The following is a 24,193-nucleotide window of genomic DNA, read 5'->3' as shown; positions in this document are numbered from 1 at the left end:
CAGCACCCCGGGGGGTGGGCTGGGGTTGCGGTGGGTGACACCGGCCCCCCGCCCCCCGCCTGCCCGGGGCTGGTGCCGCCTCAGCGGCCGCCGGCAGGGGGCGCGCTGGTTGGCCAGGGTAGGCTCCGCCCCCACCACCCCACCCCGGCAGGCCCCGCCCCCCCTGCGGCGCCCATGGCGGGGCTGGCGCGCGTGCTGGTGCACGTGCGGTGCGGCGGGGCGGGGGGACCCGCGCGCTTCGGGCAGGTACCGGGGGGGCGGGAGGGGGGGCGAGCGCCAAGGCGGCGTGGAGCGGGAGGGGGGAGGGGGTCGAGCAAAGCGTGCGCAGGGCGGGGGGGTGAGTGTGCAAGTGGCGCGCACAGCGGGACGAGGGGTGCCTGCGTGCGCAAAGGTTGCGCGCTTGAGCGTGCGCAAGGAGGGTGGGGGAGCGTGAGCCTGCAGGCCCCTGCGTGGGGCAAGGAGGGGTGTGAGGGGGGGGGGGGGGGTGCTCCCCTGCACGGTGCCGTGGCCGTCGTGGTGCCACAATGGTGGCCGTCACGGCGCCACGACCGTCGCTGTCGCGGTGCCGTGGCCGTCGTGGCGCCATGGTGTTGTGGTGCCTTGACAATGGCCACGCCGCCACCGTCCCCCGCTGGCGCTGCCCTCGCCGTCCCCTGCCCGCAGAGCGTCACCGGCGCCTTCTGCCCGGCACACGAGGACGCGGCCGTGGTGAGCTGCGGCCTGGACCGCGGCCGCTTCCTCCTCTCGGACGTGGCCTTCCCCGGCTCCACCACCGCCCTCCTCAAGGTGGGTGGGGGCCGAGGGACCCCTGGGTCCCCCCCAAGTGCCACCCCCCCCCGCCGCCCTGTCCCCTCAGGTCACCTTCCCCCCCCCCCCCGACAGAGACCCTCCTTCTGCCCCGCCAAGCACCTGGGGGAGAAGCCGGAGCTCGCCCTCCCTGCCGAGCTGCGGGGCCGGGGGGTGGCCGCAGGGGTGGCCGTGCTGCTGCAGACCAGCACCGGCCGCATCCTGCTCACCCGCCGCGCCAGCACCCTCAGCATCTTCCCCAACGTCTGGGTGCCACCCGGTGAGTCTGGCCAGGGTGGGGCCGGGGTGGGGAGTGGAAATCCAGGGTGCTGGTTACTTTGAGGTGCCCTTAACCCACTGTCCCTCCTCCCAGGTGGGCACGTGGAGCTGGATGAAGAGGTGAGGGGACAACATGTGGACCATACAGCCTCTGCCTGGGAGAGGAGAGGGGCAGCGGGCGTTGGGGGGTGCTGGTGCACCCTGACATGCCCCTCTGCCCCCCCCCCATTTTCTCCTTGGCCACAGCTGCTGGACGTGGGGCTGCGGGAGCTGGAGGAGGAGACAGGGCTGCGCCTGGAAGCGGGAACCTTCTCCTGGAGAATGCTTGGCCTCTGGGAGGTAACATCCTGCTCAGCTGGGGGAGGGTGGCCTCAGCACCGCCAACTCCCCCCCATGGAGCTGAGCACCCCTGGGTGGGGGGACAGCACCCAGTTGACACATCCCCCCACCCACTGACCACATCCCCTGCTCGGGACCCCAGGGTCCCCTCCCATCCACAAGCACACCCCACCCGTGTCCCCCCACCAGTCCATCTACCCACCCATGCTGAGCCAGGGACTGCCGCGCCGTCACCACATCGTGACCTACCTGCTGCTCCTCTCCACTGAGTCCCATGAGCAGCTGGAGGTGAGCGCCTGGACCAGGGCCATTGCGGTTTGTCCCTGGGTGGGGGGGGTGATTCCTCGCCTGAGCGCTGCCTCGGGGTTCAGGCCAGGATGTGTCCCAGCGAGAGCGAGGTGAGCGCCTACGCCTGGCTGGAGCCCCCCGTCCTGGAGGCCATTGCAGCCACCGAGGACGGAACAGAGAGTTTGGGAAATGGTCCCAGCGTGCTGCCAGCCACCGTCGGGTGAGGACGTGCCCGCATGCCTTGGGGTCAGGGACACTGGGGCAGTAAGAAACAGGGGTGCAGAGCCCCAGGACCCATGTCGTCTTGTCCCTAATGGCTTTCCCTTTCTCAGCATCACAGAGCTGAACAACGGCTCCTCCAGCACCACCCAGCTCCTGACCTCGACCTTCCTGAACACAGCTCCGGCCAAAGGGGAGGACGTGGAACGGGTCAGCACCGGCACCAAATTCGCCCTCCGGCTCTGGCTGCAGTCCCTCGGGGAGCGGGGATGAGTCCAGCCCTAGGGCAGCATCACGCTGCTCCTGCAGCCGCCGGTGAAGGGAATAAAGTTACTGCCCACAGGGACCGGAGTCCGTGCTAGAGCAGGACAGGGATCTCAAGTGGCAGGGAAGCAAGGCGGGGTAGTGTGACGGGCAGGTGGGGACCCTACCTGCCACAGGAAGGGCAAGGAGAGGACAGCAGGGTGGCCCGGAGGGGTCACGGCTTAGTGGGGTGGCAGGATCAGCACCCATGGGCTAACCAAGACTGGAGTCCCCCAATAATGTGCGCAAGCTGGGCTGGGTGGGCTTCTTTTGGGTTAAGGCGGACCCTGCACCATACAGAAACTGCTCCAAGGGCTCAAGCAGCTCAGGATCAAGCTGGGTACGTGCCCCAGCACAGCTGCCAGCTGCTCCTGGTGTGTGTGACAGGGCTGGGTTTATAAAAGACATGTTGTCAGCCTGGCGGTACCTGGAGCAGAGCCGCTGTGCTGTCACGGCTCAGCTGCAGGGAAAGCAGAGCAGAGTTAGGGTATGTCGGTGAGCTAAGCCCTTGGCGAGCCAGCCCGGTACCTCGGTGGGATCTCGTTCATAACAACTGCCCTCCAGCAGGGGATTTCAGGAATGCGGAAGTTCAGAAACTCCAAAAACCCATTCAGAGGGGTTTGGGAGCACATGCAGGCGAGCCCCGCACTCTTTTGCCCCCCAACTCCTGCTCTTCACACCAGAGCAGAAGCAGCAGCAGTTTGGCTCCTGCTAAACCGGAGCAGCTCCACACACGCAGTCACCACACAAATCAGCAGATCTTCAGGATTTAACGGCTTTATTGCATTGAAATATTTACCACGGTTACAAGGAATAGGAAATCGTCCAAGCAGAATACTGTGCGCTGCTCCCCCGTCCCGACCCACCAGCATGGACACTGCTTTGAATTTCAGGGAAGGAGCAGTTTAAAAAAAAAAAAAAAAAAAAAAGGTGCTAAAAAAATTGCTACATGTGATACCTCTCCACGCTCAGCCTCGCAGTGAGCCACATCACCCATCTGCCTGTCGCTGCAGCAATTCGGAGATGAGCTTGGCAGCAGGCAGCAAGCCTGTTTGGACACTCACAAAGCAGCAGGTACATTGCTGTAGAGGTTACAAACTAAAGAATACATTTAAATACATAAATAATTTGTGCAACGGGTGATACGTCATCCCTGGAGACAACACAACCTTCATTTAGTCCTCACGTAGATAGAGAGACAGGGAAGTCTTTGGAGTTTTACATGTACAAAAGCTGCAACTGAAAATATAGATCATCTATTTGTTCTCTGTACAGGTCTGCACTGGAAATATTTAAAAGCAGGAAAACAAATCTACATTTTTTTAAAAAATACATCGTAATTACAACTGAGACAGTACTGTCACTAGAGGGACAGGCAGGAGGCAGCAGCGTAGTCAGGGCGCCCGCGCCGCCTCCCTCCCGGGTCGCTCACCTCACCCTGTCCTCATCCAAGGCAGCCCCGTTTGCATCTGCTCGCCCCACTCCCCACCGCCTTCCGTTAAAAACGAGGATTAATTTCCAGGGCGGGGCTTGGGAGGCAGCTGCAGCCAGCCCCAGCCTGACTTGTGAGGGTCCACGGGGGGTTTGGGCAGGTGTATGTGCAGGACTTGCTGCTTCTGGGCAGCGGGTGCTGCTCCCGCGGCAGAGGGGCGGTTGAATTATCCTCCTCAGCTCTTTGATATCTGTAGCAGAATCCTACATTATATAAATGGTTGTAAAATACTTCTTTAAAGTCATGGGGTTTGGTTAACCCTCGGAAACAGGCCCTCCCCAGAACATCCCAACGGAGCACACACATGCACTGATACAGCGCTGGGACGTATCCTTCCTAACAGAGGACTGGAAACCACCAGCGCAAGGCCTGGGGGCACTGCTTACACTGCGGGGAGATGGCCTCAGTCGAGAGAGGAGAGACACAACTGAAGGGTTCTTGGTCAGGTCCTTCCAGCCCCAGAGAGGGAAGCCAATCCCTAAGGCAGCTACTGGAAACCTGCCCTTGTCTCCCATCCCTGGTAAAGGGAATAACAGCCATCAGCGTGGGCTTAGTCCAGGGAAATGATGTCTGGCCTGCAGCCCGGGAGCGCCGCATTGCTACTTATTGCCCCATTGTGTCCGTGGCTCTCTCGCAGCGTGCTGGTGGAGACGATGCTGCTGATGCGGCCACCGGCAGGGCTGATGGTGCTGTGAGATCCTGCCATCACGGGGGCCAGGGGATTCATGTTTATGAAGTGGCTAGATGTGCCTCTGTACTGGAAGAAATGGCTGAGCGTGTCCTGCTCATCCAGGGAGGTGATCACGGAAGGGCTGTAATGCTGCCAAGCAAAGGAAAACCCCTGATCAGCTCACAGTACCCACAAAACCCTGGCCCCAGGCCCAGGCAGCCCTTCAGAGAAGGCATGCGCCCACAGAGAGGACAGGTCGCACAGGGATCGCTCCCAGAGCTCCCCAGATCAATGTACCAGATTACCAAGACTGGCCCTGAACCATTGACACCCGCTGCCTCCTGTCAGCACAACCCAGTGCAAGCGCAGGCTTCAGAGGTGAGAATGGCAGAGAAAAGACACGCGGCAGCAGCAAGAAATAAAGCCCAGCACAGAGAAAGAAGATGGAGCCTACAGTGACCACCCTGAAAAGCCACATGTGCGTGGATCCGTGCCCTACACCGAGCCACCTCTGCACAACGCTGACAGGACAAATCAACTCTTGGCGACTGTCGCCAAATCCCACCGCTTTCTACCCTCGCTCTCCAACGCCTGCATGGATTCAGCCCCAGAGAAGCAAACCACTTCCACCTCCGAGCCCTCGGCAATTCTGAATTTGCCCTAGTAAGGCAGACTCAAGAAAGCAGATAATGTGAAAGAGGAGAGGTGCTGGGCAGACACTAAGTGTCTCCCTGTGGTGTCAGGCGATGCCCGTGCAACCGCAGAGCTGGCACCCCCACCACTGTCCTACAACAGTTCTCACAGAGGAAGAGGATGGAGGAGGAGGAAGGTTGGCTGAGTGAAGAGGGATGCATTTGCCAGTCTGCAGATTTGGCGAGGAGAAAAGAAAAACAAAAACGAAACAAAAAAAACCCCACCAAAAACCCAACTTACCTGATTTTCAGTTTGAAGGAAGGAAAACAAATCCAGACCTAGAAAAATAAAAAGGGGAAAAATAAATCTCTTGATGGTAAACAAATTTCTTGGCAGGAAGGGGAGCCAAACCATGCTAACGGAGAGACAGAAGCAGATGGGTTCAGGCTGCTTCCGAGTACTAGGTACCACAATATTGTCAGCTCCAACTCCATCACAAACTCCAGCTCTGTTCCTACAGCCCCCCTGTAACTCATCGCGTGGCCTCAGCAATGAAACAGCACAGGGCCAATTAAATTTCACTTCTCTACAGCTGTCGCGGGGCCCGGCACCAAAACCAAGTTCCAGCAAAGCTCAGCAAATCACAAAAGGCTGGGTCAGCACAGCCCCAACCAGGCTGGCAACACCACGACACTTTGAACCGCTCTGCTTCAGGGTCTTGACCAAACTCACTCCATCAGACAGCAACCGCACATGCATCAAATCAGGCACGAGGGACACGTGAACTGCACGCAGGACAGAGAGTATTTTCAGGTCTCTACTGCTGACCTGATGGGTGGACTCAAGCCCATCGCCTCATCTCTCTGGATAGCAGCCTCCCTGCCTGTAAAACCAGGCTTTACACACAACCGAGGCATAAATAACTCCTGTAAAGCACATGGGGATCCCCAGACCAGGGCATTCCTGGGAATGGTTTATTATTCCCCTCTAAGCAGGAAGGGAGAGTTTACTCAGTCATGGACATGAGCCCCTCTCTTTCCTTCTGCTGGGTTAGGACACACAACCTGTATCACACCCTGCCAGCCAGGAACAACAAGAGCCCACGAAAAGAAGTCACAGCCTCATTCCCTGGTGGCCCTGGGACATGCTAACCAGCCAAAACCTGGGTCATTCCTACCTGTGATCTGTAATTAACAAACCGATTTCAAGCTCTTCTGCCAGTCAAGATCTCACCTGCAGGCCCCTAGAGAAATGTCTCCAGAGTCGTGCCCCAGGAGGGAGGTACTCTAGTTTCCTTCTTCCTTCTTCTGTGTTGGGCCAGTGAACTCTGTCACTCAAAAATACTTGCTCTGTTCTGCAGTAGCTGCCAGGCCAAGAAAGACGAAGTGTGTGCGTGACCCAAAGGCCTCCATAGCTCAGTGGAATAGAAGGCCAGGGCACCAGCTGTTACAGCCAGCTGCTTAGTCTGGTAAACTGGTACAATTGTGTGTATTTGGTAAATGCTGCCAGAGGTCTTGGTTGTTACCTTGAAGCTCTGAGGGCACCTGGTAGGAAGGATGGTAGTCAGGAACGGGGAGGTTGGAGAGATAGTCGCTGCCAAGAGCTGCCATGGGAGGACTTCGAAGCACAGAAGACGGCTGGTGATCAATACTTAATACCCTGAAAGAGAATACAGACCCAATGAACCTTAACAAAAGCAGAACGGCATGCTGAGGGTAAAATTCCTTTGTCGCTTATCGCCAAAATAAACCCCTGATGCTACCGTACCTACAGCAAAAACAAGCCCTCCCTCCTCCCCCATCCCGTGGTCAATGAGCTGTGTCACCTCACCCTGGCCAGATGTGGAAAGCAGCAGCAATGCTTCCCAGGGACAGAGCAGACTCGGATCCGGTTACTGCGACGGCATCAGCATTCAGGAAAGGAAGCAAGCAGAAAGCAGGAAGCGAAACAAGCCAAAGCCCAGCAAAGCAGGGGGGTCAGGTTCCTGCGCTGCCTTACCCCTTGGGCCCGGCTGCTGTCGGAAGAGCCACGCTGGAGACCGGGCACTGCTTCTTGGCAGGCGGCTCCTCCTCATCTGACGAGCTGTCCAGAGTGAGATCAATAACCTCCACTTTTTTTTTGCCCTCCGATGAGTTCTTGCCCTCGGAGCTCACAGTGTAAAGGGAGCTGGCTGCAGAGGAAAATCAGCCATCAGCTTCAGCTGCTGAAATGGAGACGAGCGAAACACCGCTGCCTCTACAAGCACGACAACCCTGCCATATACTCGGGACTTCAAAACACCTTGTAGCAAATCCACACCCCATCCCAGAACAGAAGCATCATCCCCACACTAACGGCCAGGTCTCCATAGCCCACCTGGAATTAATGCTGCAGTTTCAAGAGGAACCTGCATTTTTCGTGCTTTTTGTAGCACTTACTCCACAGTGGTTTCCTAAGTGCCTGTCATGCTCCTGGTATTTCAGTGTGATCCCAAATACCGGCTCCCACATGGGATCTGAAACACTCCAAATGTCGCTTTGTAAATGTAAAAATTGTAAGTGTAAACATTGCTTTGGCAAAAAAAGACGTCCAAAACCAGAATTGGTGACCAAAGCTCCCATACCCTCAATCCCACTGAACGCAGATGTCTGGCACACCTCCTGGTTCTCCTTCTTCGGCTTCATGGGGCACCAGGAGCCATCCTCCATGAACTGTATCTCATCACAGTCCGTGCAGGAGTTCAGGATTTCCATGAACAACCTGCCGGGTGAAAGCACAAGCTGGGGAGAGCAAACGCTACAAGGACTCACACATAAACACACGCACACGGATGGCAGAAATGACGCAGGACTGATGGTGCTCAGGAGATGGGTGAAAAGGGGTACGAAGAATTACTGTTCTAAAATCTGTGCCGTATCACCTGCCAGTTTAGTTTTACGATGGGCTGATGTACACAGGAGGGCTCTGTTCAAACCCCGGTAAGCAGGTTCCCTCATTACTGCCTCTGCAGAGACTGCCAGCAAGGAAGCCAAGATTTTGACAAAGGCTTCTTGTTCTTCAGGAGAAATCTCTCCAGATGGGCATCAAAGCAGTTTAGGGAATGAAAATCAGATTTTAAGTTATTCAAGGCTGTAACTTGTCTATATATGCTAGCATTAGAGGATAAGCCTTAAAAGAAAAACATTATCCAGGCTAAAGACTGTGTAAGAAGCCTGCTCAGCTCACCCGTCGATTATGAGGTTGTCGTACGGGGCTTTCTTATCACACACAGGACAAGTCCATGTGGGTTTCTTCTCATTCATTTGAAGGTAGAGCGCTGCGTCGAAGCACTGGAGGTGGGTGCACGTGGTGGCTCGGCAGGGCACAATCAGCCTCATCTTACCCAGCTAGGGGACAAGAAAGAGGAAATGAAGCTGGTTTCGTACTAACCACCTCTCACAGCACGAAGTAAAGCCAGCGGTGTTATTCCCTGCTTATTCCCTTTTTTCCCCTGCCCAGCACTCTAGCATGTTTAACAAGAGGTTAAACTAAATGTCAATGAAGAATTAACATGCGAGAGAAAACAAGCTTTCCTGAGGGTATTTCTGCGTTTTGTTTTGGTTTTAAGCTCACTTCCACCTCAAACACATGCTAATAGCAAAGGTGAAAGACAAGGATCAGGTCAACAGAAGACATTTTTTGGCTAGGCAGTTTAGGCCAACAAACTTGGCAATTTTTTTATGCGTGAAAGAAAGCGGTTCTGCTTTTATTTAGGAGTCAAAGCTGACTTTTCAACAAAAGCAGGGCTGCAGCAGCATTAGCTCTCATCTCACTCCAAAGCATTCCTACGCAACGGTAAGGTAAAGCGGGAAGCTGTTCACAAAGGCCTGTCCAAGAAAAATGAACAAAAATGTAGAAACCTACTGGACACATCAGGGAAACTCGTAAGCTCGTTGTAGCTATCTCACTGTCAGGATCAGCTGTTAGTTTTTCTTTGACTGAAAGAAGAGGAGGGGAAAAAAGGTCTCCTGTCAACATCCTCCTTCTTTTACATGCATAAATACGTACAGACATGACTTCTAATTTGCACCATGACACTTATTATGCAAACTACAGGCAGGTAATGCTTACAGCAGCAGACACTATTACTATTAGGTTAACAGCTCCGGCAAGTCTCCTTAGCTGGACCAAAGAGACAGTCCCTACCTTAAAAGATTTTACACCCTTCCTGTAAAATGACAGCCCAGAGGAAACATTTGGTTGTAGGGCAACAGCATACAATTTGAGTGCAAGCAGCAATGGCACCACTGCTGCTCACGGGACATGTGTTTTAGAAGTATCACAACCGAGATGGGCAGCAATCTAAAGGACAGTTTGATTTAGAGCTTTGTTGAATGGTATCACTGAAAAATAATCCATTATCTTTACAGTCCTTACCTTCCCATCAGGTTCTCATCAACAGGACTCGGCAAGCGTGGGCAGGTTTGCAAGAAGGGGTGCACACAAAGACCTGCAACTGCCCTCGCTTGCTAATTCAGACCTGCTCTGTCTGCCCGGACTTAGCACAGGATCAGATCAAACACAGTTACACCTTCACAAGGGGATACCTACTCAGGGCTCGCGAATGGTCTGGATTTCGGATACCCTTGGCTCTTAGCTTCTGTAGCAGTGTTACTGACGTCAGCTGCTTCACCAGGTACACCGACAGAGAGTAGTTCTGTGGAAAAGAAGGTGACACTGCTCAGACCTAGAAAAAACCCACCAGAAAAGGAGAGGGCCCTCTGGGATCTGCACAGCTTGATGCTACTGCAAAAATTACCCGAGGCTGCAAACAACCGGTAGTTAAGGAACAGCAGCAAATGGGAAACGGCTTTCACCTCACTCACCCTGCCAAACTCCGAGGACCAGTTCACTACAATCGTGTTCGGGACAGTTGCTGAAAGTCGTGCCAATGGAGTGATATTGACGGGGCGGCTGGGTCGCTTTGGCTCTGCGCCGTTTTTTGTGGGTGGGAGATAACCCTGCAAAGGAAGAAAGATTACCTGATATAAAATTCTCTCCAAGGTGTAAGGCCACGTACAAGAATCTACAAACCCAATTACTTCATGGCACATTGCACCTCCAGATATTTCATGTCACACCTTAGAGCTTGTATGAGAACTCCTCCACAAATTTCAAAGCAGTACATTATTATTCCTCAACGTCAAGAAATTAAGAATAAAGGTTCCCTCTAATATCCTTACGCTGACAAGCACACTAGAATCCCATCATAAGCTGAACCCCTCCACCAACACAGAACTGTCAGTCCAGGATGTGTTGGGCACAAATGGCATTGAATTAAAAACCAAATCCTACCCAGATCAATGAGGCTGTTAAGATAAAAAATTACATCCTGTGAGAAATGTCATGTTGATCTCATTTTTGCTTCATTATATCCACATTCCAACTTGATTAGAAACCCATCCCATTACTCAGCCCAAGAGTGCCTTTTCTGTAATTCAGAGAGATTTACACCACCCTTTTTTCATCACCCTCAGTTAGACTGGGCAGCTTGAGACTGATTCAGCAGCCACTCATCACAGTTTAAGCAGAAGTAAAACAAAAAAAGCGTTCCCGTTGAGCTGCTGTGCTGTGCACAGCCCGTACAAACAGCTTCTCAGCTGCAGATGACTCATCCAAATGAACGAAAGAAAACTTATCTGTGAGCAGAAGCTGGGGGGGACCCTTTAGCCATCTTGCATCTCATATGCACTTCCCTCTTTCTGCCCCACGAGGCCGGAAACAATCTCTCTCTATTTTTATTTTTATTTTTTAAAACAGGTTATTAATTGTCTCGGCCCAAACAAGACAGAATATCTGAGGCAAAAAATGCAAATCTCTAAAAATATTAAGGGAGCGGCTCAGGCAGAGCATTAGAGGCTGTTCTGCAGGTTTGATTGCAAAAGGTGCCAGCTATAATGGAGCGAAGCCAGCGTGCGACAGTTGACAGGGAACTGGCCTAAGACTGTCAAACCTCTGATGCCTTTCCTAGCTGTGACACTGAATCACATCCCTTTTTGGACTGTAAACCGGGGCAAGCACTATTTCTTATTATGTTTTTATACATTACCCAGCACAAAGGACCCCAGCCTTGACTGGAACATCCAGGTCTTCCTGCAATGCAGTAAACTAAAGGCAGTGCCATTATTCCATTTATCTCAGATTTTACTCTGCATTTTTATTATCAAGTTTCTTGTCAAAAGAGGCATGCAAAAAAACCAGAGAGGGAATCTGCTGGTTTAAAAACCAACCAACCAAAAAAAAAAATCAGGCCCAAAGTTTGCATATTCTTCTACTTAAAGACCACACTCCTTGAATCAAAGAGCAGCTTTCATCACCAATCCACAGCCCTGTAATATGAAATCAGTTTTGCGCTCTAACCCCATAATTTCTTCAAGTCAGTCTTTAATTTCCAGAAAATACACTCCCACTGCACTCACTGGAAGCTACAGCTGTGTAAAAGGGCAGACTTTAGTCTACAACATGCTAAGAAGAAATAAGATTTACTCACAGGCAGGGGACAGAGTTTTCCATTGACCTTGACAAATAAGTTAGGAGGGAAGTAATCTTCTTGGGGACAGCTGGTTTCACACAAGCAAAACCTAAGAAGCAGGAAGGAGAAACTGGCAAGTGAGTGGTGACACTTGCAAAAAACAGCAGCCAAACTTCCCTTTAAAAAGGGAAAAACATTTTCCAAGCAGAACAGATCAATGGCTGGAAAACACTTAAGCAGATGAACAGCCCTACATGTGTTTCAAACCCTACGTGCAGCAAAAGCGATACAAGAAACAAGACAGAAAAATGCCAGCAACTTAAAACAACTGCGAACATGCATGCTGTGAAGCCTGCAGGGACAGGGCTAATTTTTTTCAGCCCAGATGACAATTTAGGCTATCCAGAATCGATGTTGCAAAGGCAAAGTGTATTCCTCTGGCCTAACATCATTCCAAGAATGACACAAACCCGAGCTCCGGGTTCGAGCAGTACAGACAGCTAACCCTAGGTGCCATTTAGGATGAAGAAGGACTGCCATTCACTCTGGCCACCCTGATATAATTCCCACACCAGCAGCGTTGTATCAGATGGTTTAATCCAGGTTTGGGCGCGATCACGTGCAACTTCACCTATAGATTCTGCAGCGCTTCAAGATGCAAGGAACTACATCTGTTTAAGTTACCCAACACAAGCACCTGAGGAACTAAAAAGTTATATTTGACCCAAAGTGAATCTTCCAATAGGACAGACTGGTTACTGTTTGGACTCTCTCAAACCTCATTCACCACCACTTGATATCCTACCATTGCCTCCCTCATCATAGAATCAGAGTCATTTAGGTTGGAAAAGACCTTTAAGATCATCGAGTCCAACCATCAGCACCAGCAACCCAGAATGGGCTCCGCTTCAAATCCTAATCCCATTTAATCAGATGGCCGTGCACTCTATTTTCTCTGAAAGGAGGGTGCTCCACCAGAGACGACTCCCCATGCTGAAACCACAGTCCTGCTGCGTAGTCATGAGTCAGACTGTGACCTCAGCCGGCTTTTTCTGAGCTGCAAGATCAAGCCCTGGCATGTCACGCCGACGCAGAGCCACACCACCAATGTTCTCAAAAAATAAATCTGATCTTATTGTTCTTTAACCTCTCTCTGCTTGCCAAATGAAACAAAGAATAAAACTGAGAGTTAATCTTTTTCTTGCTTGGCAACATAAGAATACTGCATACGCTGAAGCATATCAGCAGGAGAGAAGAAATGGTCCCACTGTCATTTTTAACTCCTGCACTAAAGTTTGCTGAATAAAGGTTCACTTCTTCAGGTGAAGGGATGCACTCTGAACACCCAGGAGACTCCTGAAAGTTTCCTGGTGGACTGTTTGGTAAACTCTGTTTCATCTCCAATATCCAAAACATAGTAAGAGACATATATATACACTGAAACTGGTCCTTCAAAAACACACATGGTGTTTTTCTGCGCTACAGAAGAGACATTTCCAAGCATCCACCTCCTGATGCATTTCAGGGAACAGGATGCCCGTATGCTTCGCTCCACCAGCTCTGCGCGCAAGAGCGGAACAGATGGACACAGCAGGAAAACTGTGACTGTAAAGCCCCATATCAGAAAGACATTGTCGCAGAATCATAATTAATGTGGAATGCCCTCCTGAAAACCAAAAGGCTCTCTTTTGAATTAAATCAAAGACTTCAATTTCAAATAACCGCTTTTCTTCAGACTTCCAGATATCACAACTAAAGCCCTAAACTCCTCATCACTTTTTTTCTGAGAGTACAGCGGTGATTCTCTGTCTCTTTGCCAAGTTCAAACCCCTGATAATAAAATTTAATGTTTTTTAACCCTGCCAAGGGTTGAATGTTGGGCAGGAACCTCCTCAGTTCCTGTTTAGTGCCACAAGACAGCGTGGGTAGGCACTTAAATAACCACCCTGGTGCTGGCTGCAAGAATCAGAGGGTAATCCGTGAAGCACTTTCAAGTATTTTTCTACTCACGCTCTCCAACATGTCTTGCACTTTCCTGAGTAATAACTAGGTGGATATCAAAAAACGTTCAAATTTTAAGGTAATGTAGTTTTTGCCTTTTATTCTGCCTTTTGCAATGAATCTGCAATAAGGCAAATAATTAAAATGGAGAAGAGAAAGAAATGCATTCTACATAAGTGCGCAAAGCTCTGAAAAAGATTAGATTTTACTACACTTAAAATTGAAAAAAACTCATGCACAAGGCCATGTCACCTGTGCCAGCGAAGTGCCACCCAGAGAGAGAAGACAACACGAACACTCACTCAGCCTCACTGAGTTCAGAAAGACCCTCTTAGTTGGGTGTTTCACATATAGAAACTCCCATATAGAAACCTCATATAGGTTTTCTATTCACTCCCATATAGAAACCAGAGTTCAGAACGCAGCACCAAACGTTTAAAATTTCCTCTGAGCAAATTGACATGCAACTGCAAACAAAATCAAGTGCTACAAGCACGATTCAGCAAAATCAAGGACAAATTAATACCGATGCACTAGCTCAGGGAACAGGACTTAATGCATTCATCAAAAAGACATTACCTTACCTTAATTGCACCTGTATAGTGTAATCACATTTGGCACCTGGTAAGATATCTCTGCAACAGAAAAGTTCTTAAGACTGTCAGCAGCACTTAACGGAGAATTACAACTACAACAGCCTAAAATTTTATTAAGTTATATTAATATTGATACATGTTAGTTGTACTATGAATAAAATCAGTGCAGCCGCCGAATTGTAAAAACAAGTAATACCTGTCTGAACTAGCAGGCATAGTCCAAACAAGGACATAAAGCAAAAGACCATCGAACAGAAGAGAGAGTGGTGGGAAAAGCAGAAAATCAACCTCAAAGGTTCTTCCTACTGCTGAGTTTTAAGAATATAATGCCAACTACAGGCTTGCCAGTGCAAACAAATGATCATGTTTGTAAGCACAGGTAGAGGGTAGTCCTAAATTTTGGGATCAACTAGCATGTTTTTACCCTCATTACCACATTGTCTTTCTTCCATACAAGAATTCCACTCTGCAAGATTTGAGGCAGGTCCTCAACAGCTGTAAGCAGCACAGCACCGCTGACATCAAGGAACTCCCCTTTCCACACCCAGCTTGGCATTTTATTCTCCCATACTGCACTGGAGCACAGAAACGTGAATTGTTTAAGATTCAGCGCTTCCTCCTATTCCGACTGTCCCTGACCTCCTCAGCTGCCAGGCTCAGCTCATCCAAACTCTGCCCATTTTTCCTCCTGACTCCACTCCCCATTCTGCCGGGGAAGAACATGCAGCCACAGCAGGGAAGCATCCAGAGAGATGCCATTTCGCTTACCGGGAGGTGAGGATCTGTTGAACTTGCTGGGGGGTTAGAGCAAAGGTGAAGTGAGCTTCTTCAAACCGTTGACTGTTTGTTGAGGCTGACAAAGAGAATTTAAGACAAATTACATCATCATTAAGTCATCCTTACCCGTGCAGGCACCAAGGCTTGTCATAAACACAGGACAGCATCCACTAAAAGCAGAACACAATCTGTCATCAAAATGAACTGCAGTTTCCATGCAGGGGCCCTCCAAGTCCTTGTCCATGTAACCAAGCGTCAGGTCTGTCTTTCAAGGTAGACGTTCAGTTTCCATCATTTTATTTACAAGGAAAACTGAGGCCTGGAAAGTAAGGTGGCTTGCACAGATAGCAAATGGTGAGAAAATCGGGAAAACTGCCCGCTCACTCTCCTGGGTCTGCAACAGCCTCCCGAGTCCATGAAGAGCTGCACAGCGCTTCCCAGGGATCAGCAGACAGGTTGGGAAGAGTGAGATCAAATGCGGAGCAAAGGGAATGGCAGAGGTCATCCATTGCCTTGGAAATTATAATAATTACTGTGGTTATGGAGTAAGTACAGTTGCCGAACAATAATCAGGCATTGCCATTTTGTCCTCGAACACATGGTCAGAGTCATGGCGAATTTCCAGAAAACCAGCCATGCCCTTGATTAAAAATAAACACACGCGGAGAAACCCACATAACGGGAGAATCAAGAATTTTATGCGAGGGTTAGTGATGAGCACAGTAAAAACATTCTGTGCAAAATACATGTAAAAATAAACCAGGATTTCCCCCTCTCTTACCCCGACCTTAACCAAGTTACTACTTCTTTTATGCCTGAGCTTCTCCCTCAGTAAAACTGGCAGGTGTCTGCCTCCCTCACAACCACCATAAACTACTTTATTAATATTTGCAGAGTATCAGTATCCTAGAACGAAGACCACTGACATTGTCAGCCAGTGTAATTTGCAAAGAGCCCATCTGGCCTCTTCTGCACTCGTTTTTACACTCATCAGGAGAAGTCCTGAGCAACAACAGCTCCCACCAGTGCTCTCTGGGACATGGAGCATCCCTGGGTCAGGAGACAACGAAGCTGAGGACTTTATCACAGTGGCATGTGTTAGTGTAAATCTCATATTTTGATCTTTTATTTATTTCAATGAGTTCGGTAACACTTGTCATGAGCTGGCCACAGCGTGACCATCCACAGCGACTATGGATCCGCAGAGGAGAAGGTTAGCTTCATCCTCTGTGCCACCTGCCTTCGGAGAGGGACACCCTTACGCTGGCCTCCCCAAAAAGCACATTCAAGCACAGATTCCTCAGTGGGGCAGGGGTTTTGCTTCTCCAGCCTCCTGCAGCTCAGGAATGCGAGGAATGAGAGGCCCTGAGTTTCCTGGCAGATGACCTGCCAGATCTTCCCCAGGACCTGCAGCAGTGGCAACGGGCTGGCAGACAGGACTGGAGACATTCAGAGGAATTTTGACCATCTTAGGACTTTCTGCCTAAGCCTTTCACTCCTCGATGACAAAATCGGATCCTGATTCTGTTCCAAACAGCGCCAGGGTAAAGCTGCTCAAAATCTGCAGCTTGCTCTGTTCTCTGCTGCCTCCATTTATAACTGATAACCAACCTCTACCTAACAAGCAATTTATAACCAGTGTTATTGCTCAGCTGACAGCCTTCATCCAACCCAGAGAGAAACACCGACATCTCCGAGATTCAGACATCTCCAAGATTCAGAGTAACACAGCTAGAGGTTTCGTATAGGATGGGGAGTAGGAAAGCCAAAGCTTGGATACTCCTCACTTGCAGCAAACAAAGCATGGACGGTCCAGGAGGCTTTATCATTAACCCCCATGACACTGTCTCCACCCATCAGCACCCTCTCCATCCTGTTTTCATTTTTCCTTCCCACATATTGCTTATTTCTGACATTTTTCTGATACCACAACCTTCATATCTGGACACTTATAATAAAATTGCCCCAAGTAACTAAAATAAAAGAATGGGAAGGGGACATTTACACAGCTAAAGGGAGAAGAAAGACACAAACCACCAGAAGGCAAAAATAAAAGTCCATGATCCCCTAGGAATTACATAAAAACTCAAGTTCAAGCACCAACACATAAGGAAGGGAGTTTTATCAAGGGAGAGAAAAAAAAAAAATCATTTCTTTCGCAAGGCGCGTATCCCATTTCAGGGAAGAAGCTTAACCACAGGTTTTCTGAGAGATTGATCAAAGCCAAACCTAAGAAAAGGCAATTTTTAGCAAAACAGTAACAAAACCAAATCACCCCCCCCCCCAAAAAAAGCACATGGGTTTTGGTTGGAGTACAGACACACTTATCTTCACTTTAGCAAACATTACTATGTTTATATGAAAGGAAAACCACCCTGAATCCAAGCAAAAACCATTTAAAAGGCATAAGATGGGTGGATCTAGTCCAAAGAGGCCAGAAGGGCTCAATCTAAAGTAAAAATACAACTTATTCTAAAAACCAGAAGAAATCTCCCTTCTTCATGGGCCCAAATCACCCCAAGTGCAGCAGCGCTTCCAAAACCACCAGCAATTACTAGGCTAACTCTGTACCGTACGTCTCCCCACCAGCATTTTAAAGATTACAGCAAACACACAACTTTTCTGGAATTAAGCAAAAACCAACATTTTCTCTTCCCTATTTTACAAATGAGGAAGCATTGGAGCGCTCAGCCTCCACATCATGTCGAAAAACAAGCAGCTTTGCCCTTTTGCCATACCCCATTTCAGCTCTTATTTAAGATCCCCGTTTGCTTCCTGCCTGACGTCAAGTTTTCTCATCTCCACAGAGCCGACCTCTTCTCATCTTTGCAACCTTCAAGCTGGATTATTATGCATAAAACAGATCATTAATTTTAGATATTGGAAGATTTTAGGACTACATGTTTGTTAACAATTAAAGCAGAATTAAGACTTAAAGGTGGCGGAGGATTTTGCTGGAAGTTGTAACACCAGTTGTTTGCAAAAATAACAAACCACTTTTTATAATTAATTCCCCTGGCATTCACTGATTTGTTCAGAAAGGGAGCCCATGCCAATTTATCCTTGGTTTTATTCTCTTGGGATTAGGACCCAAATGCTGACATACCACAGACCAGAGAAAACTTCACAATTCAGAACACAAAGAAAACCCCAGGCTCTATCAAGTGAAAACAGTAAATAATCCAAAACTTACATATACTTATAAAATATACACTTAACAGAAAAGGTGTCAGCTGGGAGAGAAATAGCCTTTTTCATGCAAATAAATTTGGAACAAGACTGACAAGCAACTAAAAGCTTCCACTTCTGGCAGCCCAGAGTTGGAAATTATTGGTTCAAACGATTTGAGGGCTGGAACGCCTCTGCTACGAGGACAGGCTGAGAGAGTTGGGGTTGTTCAGCCTGGAGAAGAGAAGGCTCCAGGGAGACCTCACTGTGGCCTTTCAATAGTTATAAGAAAGATGGGGACAGACTTTTTAGTAGGGCCTGTAGCGACAGGACAAGGGGCGATGGTTTTAAACTAAAAGAGGAGAGATTCAGACCAGACGTCAGGAAGAAATGTTTTACGCTGGGGATGGTGAGGCACTGGCCCAGGTTGCCCAGAGAGGTGGTCGATGCCCCATCACTGCAGACATTCAAGGTCAGGTTGGACGGGGCTCTGAGCAACCTGATTGAGTGGGAGATGTCCCCACTCATGGCAGGGGGGTCAGACTAGGTGACCTTTAAAGGTCTCTTCCAACCCAAACCATTCCATGAGTCTATGAAATCCCACTTTCATGTGGATATCAGCCTTTTGAATCCACTCACACCACTCCTTGTTGAAAGGTCTCTAGCTCAAATCCTTCTATCTGAGCGAACAAAAGGAGCCTCCAAAGAACAAGAGGACTGAGCATTTTTTAACGTACCTAACGTGGTGGGTTTTATCAACTCATCATAAACATCGTAGAAGGGCAGCCTCTTCATCTTGACATCCGGATGGACAGGATGTATGGGTGGCGATAGGTGCTGAATGTCTGTCTCGTGCTTGGGTCCCAGCACAGGCACCGGAGGCAGCAGAGCCGCTGGCACGGTGGCAGCAGCAGAGCTGTGGTCATAGGGCAGGTGACACACGGTGCCCTGTGTCAGCGCAGTGGCCGAAGGCAGTTGCCCTGCCTGAATGTGGAGCATTGACAAGTCCGAAGGGGTTAAGATCTTTCTCGGGAACCTCCGCCGGTACAGTTCTTTAATTTTCATCTGGACAGCCGGGCTGCAGCCAGATTTCAGCAGCTGTAAGGCCTTTGTGAGAAGTTCGTGCTTCCTTCCACTTTTGTTCCTTCCAGCAAAGCCCAAGAGAACTTGTAATTCTGATACCCTAAAGCTCATAACCATATGCTGCAAGAAAATAAAACGACCACCATTACAATCGCTGTGTGACAGACACAATCCAAAAACAAGCCATGGGTTCATTAAGGAAGATGGTGGAGGCCTTAAAAGAGACACTGTCAAGTTTGAAGTTCCCCTTGTCATCAATAACTCGTTAGTAGCAGAACTGTAAATATTTAGATTTGGGTTTACTTTTAGATACTTTGCTTGGATCTGGAAATGCAAAAGGTAGCATTCACTTCCCAATTCAATGGACCCCTGAGCAGTTCCTAACACCCAAACGGTTGTTAAATCACCTTATCTTTGAATAAATGCTGACAATTTCTTGTAGGGTCAACCTTGCATTTAAACTAAAGCTTTTGTACCTCTCTGGGTTTAAAGCTCTCGCTTTAAGTCTCCTTCAGGCTGGCTTAGAAAAGCCAAGCCCCAGTGTGACTGCAGAGGTTTTCAGCCTTTTATTCTTTTATTTCTAAAATATACTTTGGGAATGCCCAGTTTTGGCCCGATGTTCCTCTAAAGAGACACATCAGACATTGAATCCAAAAACAGACATCAGCCATTAATGAGAAAGGCTGCAATTAAGCAAGAACATGCATCAGGCGCCACCTCTATACCTTGGCTGGCATCATTTATCAACCCCACTCACTGACAGGAGTCTCCCCAACAGCAACCTCCTAATTCTCACCATGAGTCCAACAAGCCTGACAGTGTTAAGTTGAAAGATGCCCGAAGCAGAGAAAATAGAGAATTATTCCCATTTCACAGAAGGAAAAATAAAAAGGGTCTCACAGACCTCTCTGCAGTCACACCAGGCAAGAGACCTAGAAACTCAGCTCAATCCTGCAGTCGTTCACAAAATCATCCTTCTCCTGAACTCGTAATATGATTTTGGAATAACTTGTTTAAGCAGAAACACCCATGGGATGACAAAGAGTGCTGCGGAAGCACATATATACTTCTATGTGTATATATACACACACAAATTATAGCACAATCTTTTCTTTCATGCAAGTAAAAGAGGGTTAAACCTGGGATAGGAGCAACTCCCAACACTCTCCCTTTTAAATAAGAAAAGGCACACAGAGTTTCACCACCACTCTGCATCTAGAAAGACGTTTCCCTTTAGGCTCCCAAAATGCAACTTATTCAACAGTAGTAGAATTGTTCTCAAATTAGTTATAATTTTGTGGGGTTTAAATCCATGATTTTGGTTCCATGGAGGGGCTTCATCCAGCTGCAGTGGAGTACCAGTGGGGTAGAGGGGAAAGGTTGGCTTCTGTGAGTTCAGAAATGCCAAAAAACTGCAACCCCTTTGATAAAAGAAATGCAAAATAAAAGCTGAAACCTCGTCAGTTTAACAGGAGGCGTATTTTGCATTTGGATTGATTCTCAAACCCATCAGAGCTAAATTTCCTTCAAGAAGAGCTGACGGGAACATCTCGACTTTACATCTTACAGACCAAGTTTTCTAGAGTCACTTATAAATACCGAATGAAGAGGCACGCCTCCATAATCTACAGGTCAAGCTTATTAGATAGTTAATTGATTCTGGTCTATGTGCCAAGGGGTTTTAAGGCAGTGTAATTCGCTGTATGAGGATTTTGTTACCCACGCAACAAAAACGCAGCATCTCAGGAGGACAACGTGACAGATGTTCCACTTTCCAGTGGGGAAAAAAACAGGGAAGTATTTGGTAAAGCTATCAAAGCCAGCTCTGTCATTACAAAAAGTGCCATGTGGTCCCCAATACAGAACAGACACAGTGTCAGATTAAGGTTTCATGTAGAAAAAAGCACATCAAACCCTGTAGGTTGCGTGGGATTTGCTTATTACCTTTGCTGGGTGATACGTTCAAGAGAATAATGATTATTTTTTTTCCCCCTTTTTGGAGCCAGGAGAATTTTTTAGAAGCAGGAAACCTCTGTCCTTTAAGAGGAAAAAGCTCAACTTGGGGTCTCTCAACTTTGATAGTGCCTGTTTTAAATACCTCTCAGAAAAGACACATTAGGGATGCACATTTATCAAATATTCCTCTTACCAACTCCCTCCCCTTTTGCAACAATCATTGTAAAAGAACCGACCTTCCCACACCTATTCCTCCTAAAAATCCTCCAGAGTCCTTCAACCGGCAGGAGATTAGTGTAGCATGGCTCACCAGCACGAGATTCACATTTATTATTAAAAAACACTCGCATTTGTGACATAGGATGGCTGTGTCACCACCGCTGCAGCAGCTGTGGACTCTTATCTACCCCTGAAGCCTCTCCGATTACCGCTCAGAGCATCAGAGCAGCGGAAAAAAACTCTCTTTGTTGCCGTAAGAGTTGGCAATCGAGAGCTGTCAGAGGGCACCTGAGGCTTGGGTAGCGGATGGATCTGCAGCAGACTCAAGTCTGATCGTGCCGCTGTTGAACAAGGCACATCCGCAAATTTCTTCTCTGTCCAGGGGAGTCACCGTTCGGTCTTTTAAATAAAGGAAAGTGTCTTAAGCCAACTACGGGCTTTATAAGGAGAAATCATTTTGTTTTCAACTGGCTCGTCTTGCTTTTACAATGAGACACAGATGGTAAAAAGCTTAAACAAACTCCTGGCGAGGAAACCAGAAAGGGGGGTAGGGGAGATGGACAAGGGAAAGGGAGCAGAAATTCAAAAGTAAACTGGAGAAGCCTCAAAGGGCTGGCACCCAGGGGCAGGGGCCAAACCCCAGAGAGGTAAACCTGTGCACTAAGCTACACCTAGTCTTAAACCACAATTCCTCTGCAGGGATTTATCCGCAGAGGAAGCGGAGCAGAAAACATTACAGACACTTCGCCCTGGGTCACACTCAGCTTTACCGTTTGCTAAACTATGTCCCCAAATTGCAGGATTACGGACGCAGTTGCTGGAGCTCAACTTCTGCGCAGTCCCAAGTCACCCAATTACAATTATCGGAACCAATTTCTCTGCCAATACTGTTAATGTTTTGCCACTTGATAGGGCTCCTGTTGTAGTCAGGCTTAAGTTTTAGGGGAGGGAGAAAGATCACACCATAAAGCTGTATCAAAATTTGGACAGGGCACTGCTGGAAAGATTACAGATAAATATTACTCTGGAGAATTATGTTCTTGCTATGGCTGCCTGCCAAAAAGGTGCCAGTTCCCAAATGTCTTACTGTTCCCAGCACAGGGAAGGCGGCAGGACTCCTAGGCCACTTCAGCCAGCTAAGACCTATATTCCAGCCTGTGGGGGAAAAAATATTAAACCACCAACAAGGAGAGAAAAAAAAAAAAATCAGCTTTGGAATTAGTTACCAGGGGCAATTTCATATTCCACAGTCTGGTGGGCAAAGGTGGTGACACACTCTGACTCCTAAAAAAACGAGAAAAAGAGAGTGGAGGGAGATGAAACCCCATCCAGCTGTGAGCACTGGTGCAGCACTACCATGTTACACGCTCTCTGCTCCCTCCTCCCATACTGCACCCCAAACCTGCCTCCACATCGTCCCCTCTCCAGCCTGCGGTCCTTTTCTGCTCCCCTACCTTCCCCCTGGCATCCTTCAAGGCTCTGAACCACTCCGGCTCTTGGCTCTCCCATCCTTTGGTTTTCTACCTCTCTCTCCACGGCTCTGCACTTCTAAAGCCCCCCAAGGTCTTTCAGCCCCTCTTCTCATGGACAAGCCCACCAGGCTCACTGCCGCACTCGCCAGCTTCACCCATCACTCAGTGCACAAAGGTTCCGACGCTGGCACCCTCGCTACGGTCCCTTTGCCCCGGTGGTCCCTGTACCTTCCCCCCATGGCTCTGCCCCCGAGTCAGGATCCCTTGGCTCACCTCAGCCCCCCTGTGCACTCCAACCCCAGAATCCCCATTCCTCCTCACCTCTGCACCCCACACCGGCTGTCCCCACAGCCCCCCACCTGGCTCCCACACCTCTTCATCCACCACTGCCCTACACCCCAGTACAGCCCTAACCCCTGTCTCTGGCACCCCACAGCCCCCTGTCCCACAGGCCAACACGGCCACCCCATCTGTCTGCAAAACATCCCCAGCCCCACACACCTCCTTGGGCCCACTGCAAAGTCCCCCAGCCCCACACATCCCCCTGGCACCATGCATCCTCTCAGTCCCCCACATCCTTTCAGCCCCAGGCTGCCTGATCCCCGGCCCCAGACATCCCCTCAACCCCACACTGCCTGGCTCCATCCCCACAGAGCCCCTCAGCCCCACGCTGCCTCACTCCATCCAGCCCCACAGACCCCCTCCCAGCCCCACACTACCTCACTCCATCCCCACAGACCCCCCCCAGCCCCACACTGCCTCACTCCATCCCCACAGACCCCCTCGGCCCCACACTGCCTCACTCCATCCCCACACCCCCCTCAGCCCCCGCCCCAGCCCCGCACTGCCGGGTCCCCGGTGCCACTCGGCTCCCGCCCGCCCCGCCGCACCTTCAGCTCCGCCGCCTCCGCCATCTTGGGACATGGCAGCCGCCGCGCAGGGATCGAGGCAAACTCCGCGCCCCGCCGCGGCCGCACGGCGCAGGGGACGGGGAAAGGGAGCGGGGGCGGGGCGTAGGCAGGGAGCGTCGCGCAACTCCGCGCCAGCCGCGCAGGCTCAGCGCCACGCCCACTTCCCCTTCGCCACGCCCACTCCGCCTCGCCCTGCCCCGCCCCCGGGACGGGATGGGAGGGGCCTGCGCCCAGGGGTAACGGGTCCCGTATGGACTCGGGGGGGGGGGACTGGTCCAGGATGGGACTGGTGCTCTATGGGACTGGTCCAGTACGGGGCCGGTGCTATATGGGACTGGTGCTACATGGTACTTGCCCAGTATGGGACTGGTGCTGTATGGCGCTGGTGCTGTATAGGACGGGTCCAGTACGGGACTGGTGCTGTACAGTCCTGGCCCGCAGTCTGTCCAGCACCACTCCCTAGTCCTGGCCTGGGACGCGGGGACTGACCGGGGCTGTGAGCTCTTCTGGG

The 24,193-nt window shown here is 50.0% G+C and overlaps 2 protein-coding genes across 13 annotated transcripts; one reads left to right on the top strand and one right to left on the bottom strand.

Annotated features, from left to right (window-relative positions):
* Positions 1–46: 46 nt before the first annotated feature.
* On the top strand, positions 47–3,484 carry NUDT17 (nudix hydrolase 17). 5 transcript variants are annotated; one of them, XM_030025314.2, is made up of 8 exons: positions 47–246; positions 664–786; positions 883–1,066; positions 1,160–1,185; positions 1,312–1,404; positions 1,594–1,692; positions 1,776–1,912; positions 2,025–2,257. In XM_030025314.2, the coding sequence occupies exons 1-8, from the start codon at positions 175–177 to the stop codon at positions 2,182–2,184; spliced, it is 894 nt and encodes a 297-aa protein (XP_029881174.1). In that variant the 5' UTR covers positions 47–174; the 3' UTR covers positions 2,185–2,257. The 5 variants fall into 5 exon arrangements, with proteins under 5 accessions (XP_029881174.1, XP_029881175.1, XP_029881176.1 ...); XM_030025315.2 differs by lacking the exon at positions 1,776–1,912 and having other exon boundaries at positions 2,025–3,484; XM_030025316.2 differs by lacking the exon at positions 1,594–1,692 and having other exon boundaries at positions 1,737–1,912.
* On the bottom strand, positions 2,976–24,190 carry PIAS3 (protein inhibitor of activated STAT 3). 8 transcript variants are annotated; one of them, XM_041126134.1, is made up of 16 exons: positions 23,662–24,179; positions 22,526–22,583; positions 21,429–21,698; positions 18,779–19,244; positions 14,865–14,949; positions 14,085–14,135; positions 11,518–11,608; positions 9,854–9,988; positions 9,579–9,684; positions 8,892–8,965; positions 8,214–8,374; positions 7,612–7,748; positions 7,008–7,179; positions 6,535–6,668; positions 5,310–5,347; positions 2,976–4,526 (listed from the first exon to the last, which is right to left on the bottom strand). In XM_041126134.1, exons 4-16 carry the CDS (start codon positions 19,239–19,241, stop codon positions 4,257–4,259), a joined length of 1,917 nt encoding a protein of 638 aa, XP_040982068.1. In that variant the 5' UTR covers positions 19,242–19,244; positions 21,429–21,698; positions 22,526–22,583; positions 23,662–24,179; the 3' UTR covers positions 2,976–4,256. The 8 variants fall into 8 exon arrangements, 6 of the variants coding, with proteins under 6 accessions (XP_040982068.1, XP_029881166.1, XP_029881165.1 ...); XM_030025306.2 differs by lacking the exon at positions 21,429–21,698; XR_003924944.2 differs by lacking the exons at positions 21,429–21,698; positions 22,526–22,583 and adding an exon at positions 6,243–6,372 and having other exon boundaries at positions 4,447–4,526; positions 23,662–24,184.
* Positions 24,191–24,193: the final 3 nt, after the last annotated feature.

This window comes from Aquila chrysaetos, chromosome 9 (genome assembly GCF_900496995.4).
Source record: "Aquila chrysaetos chrysaetos chromosome 9, bAquChr1.4, whole genome shotgun sequence".
Lineage (NCBI taxonomy): Eukaryota > Metazoa > Chordata > Aves > Accipitriformes > Accipitridae > Aquila > Aquila chrysaetos.
This window is presented reverse-complemented; position numbering and strand designations above follow the sequence as displayed.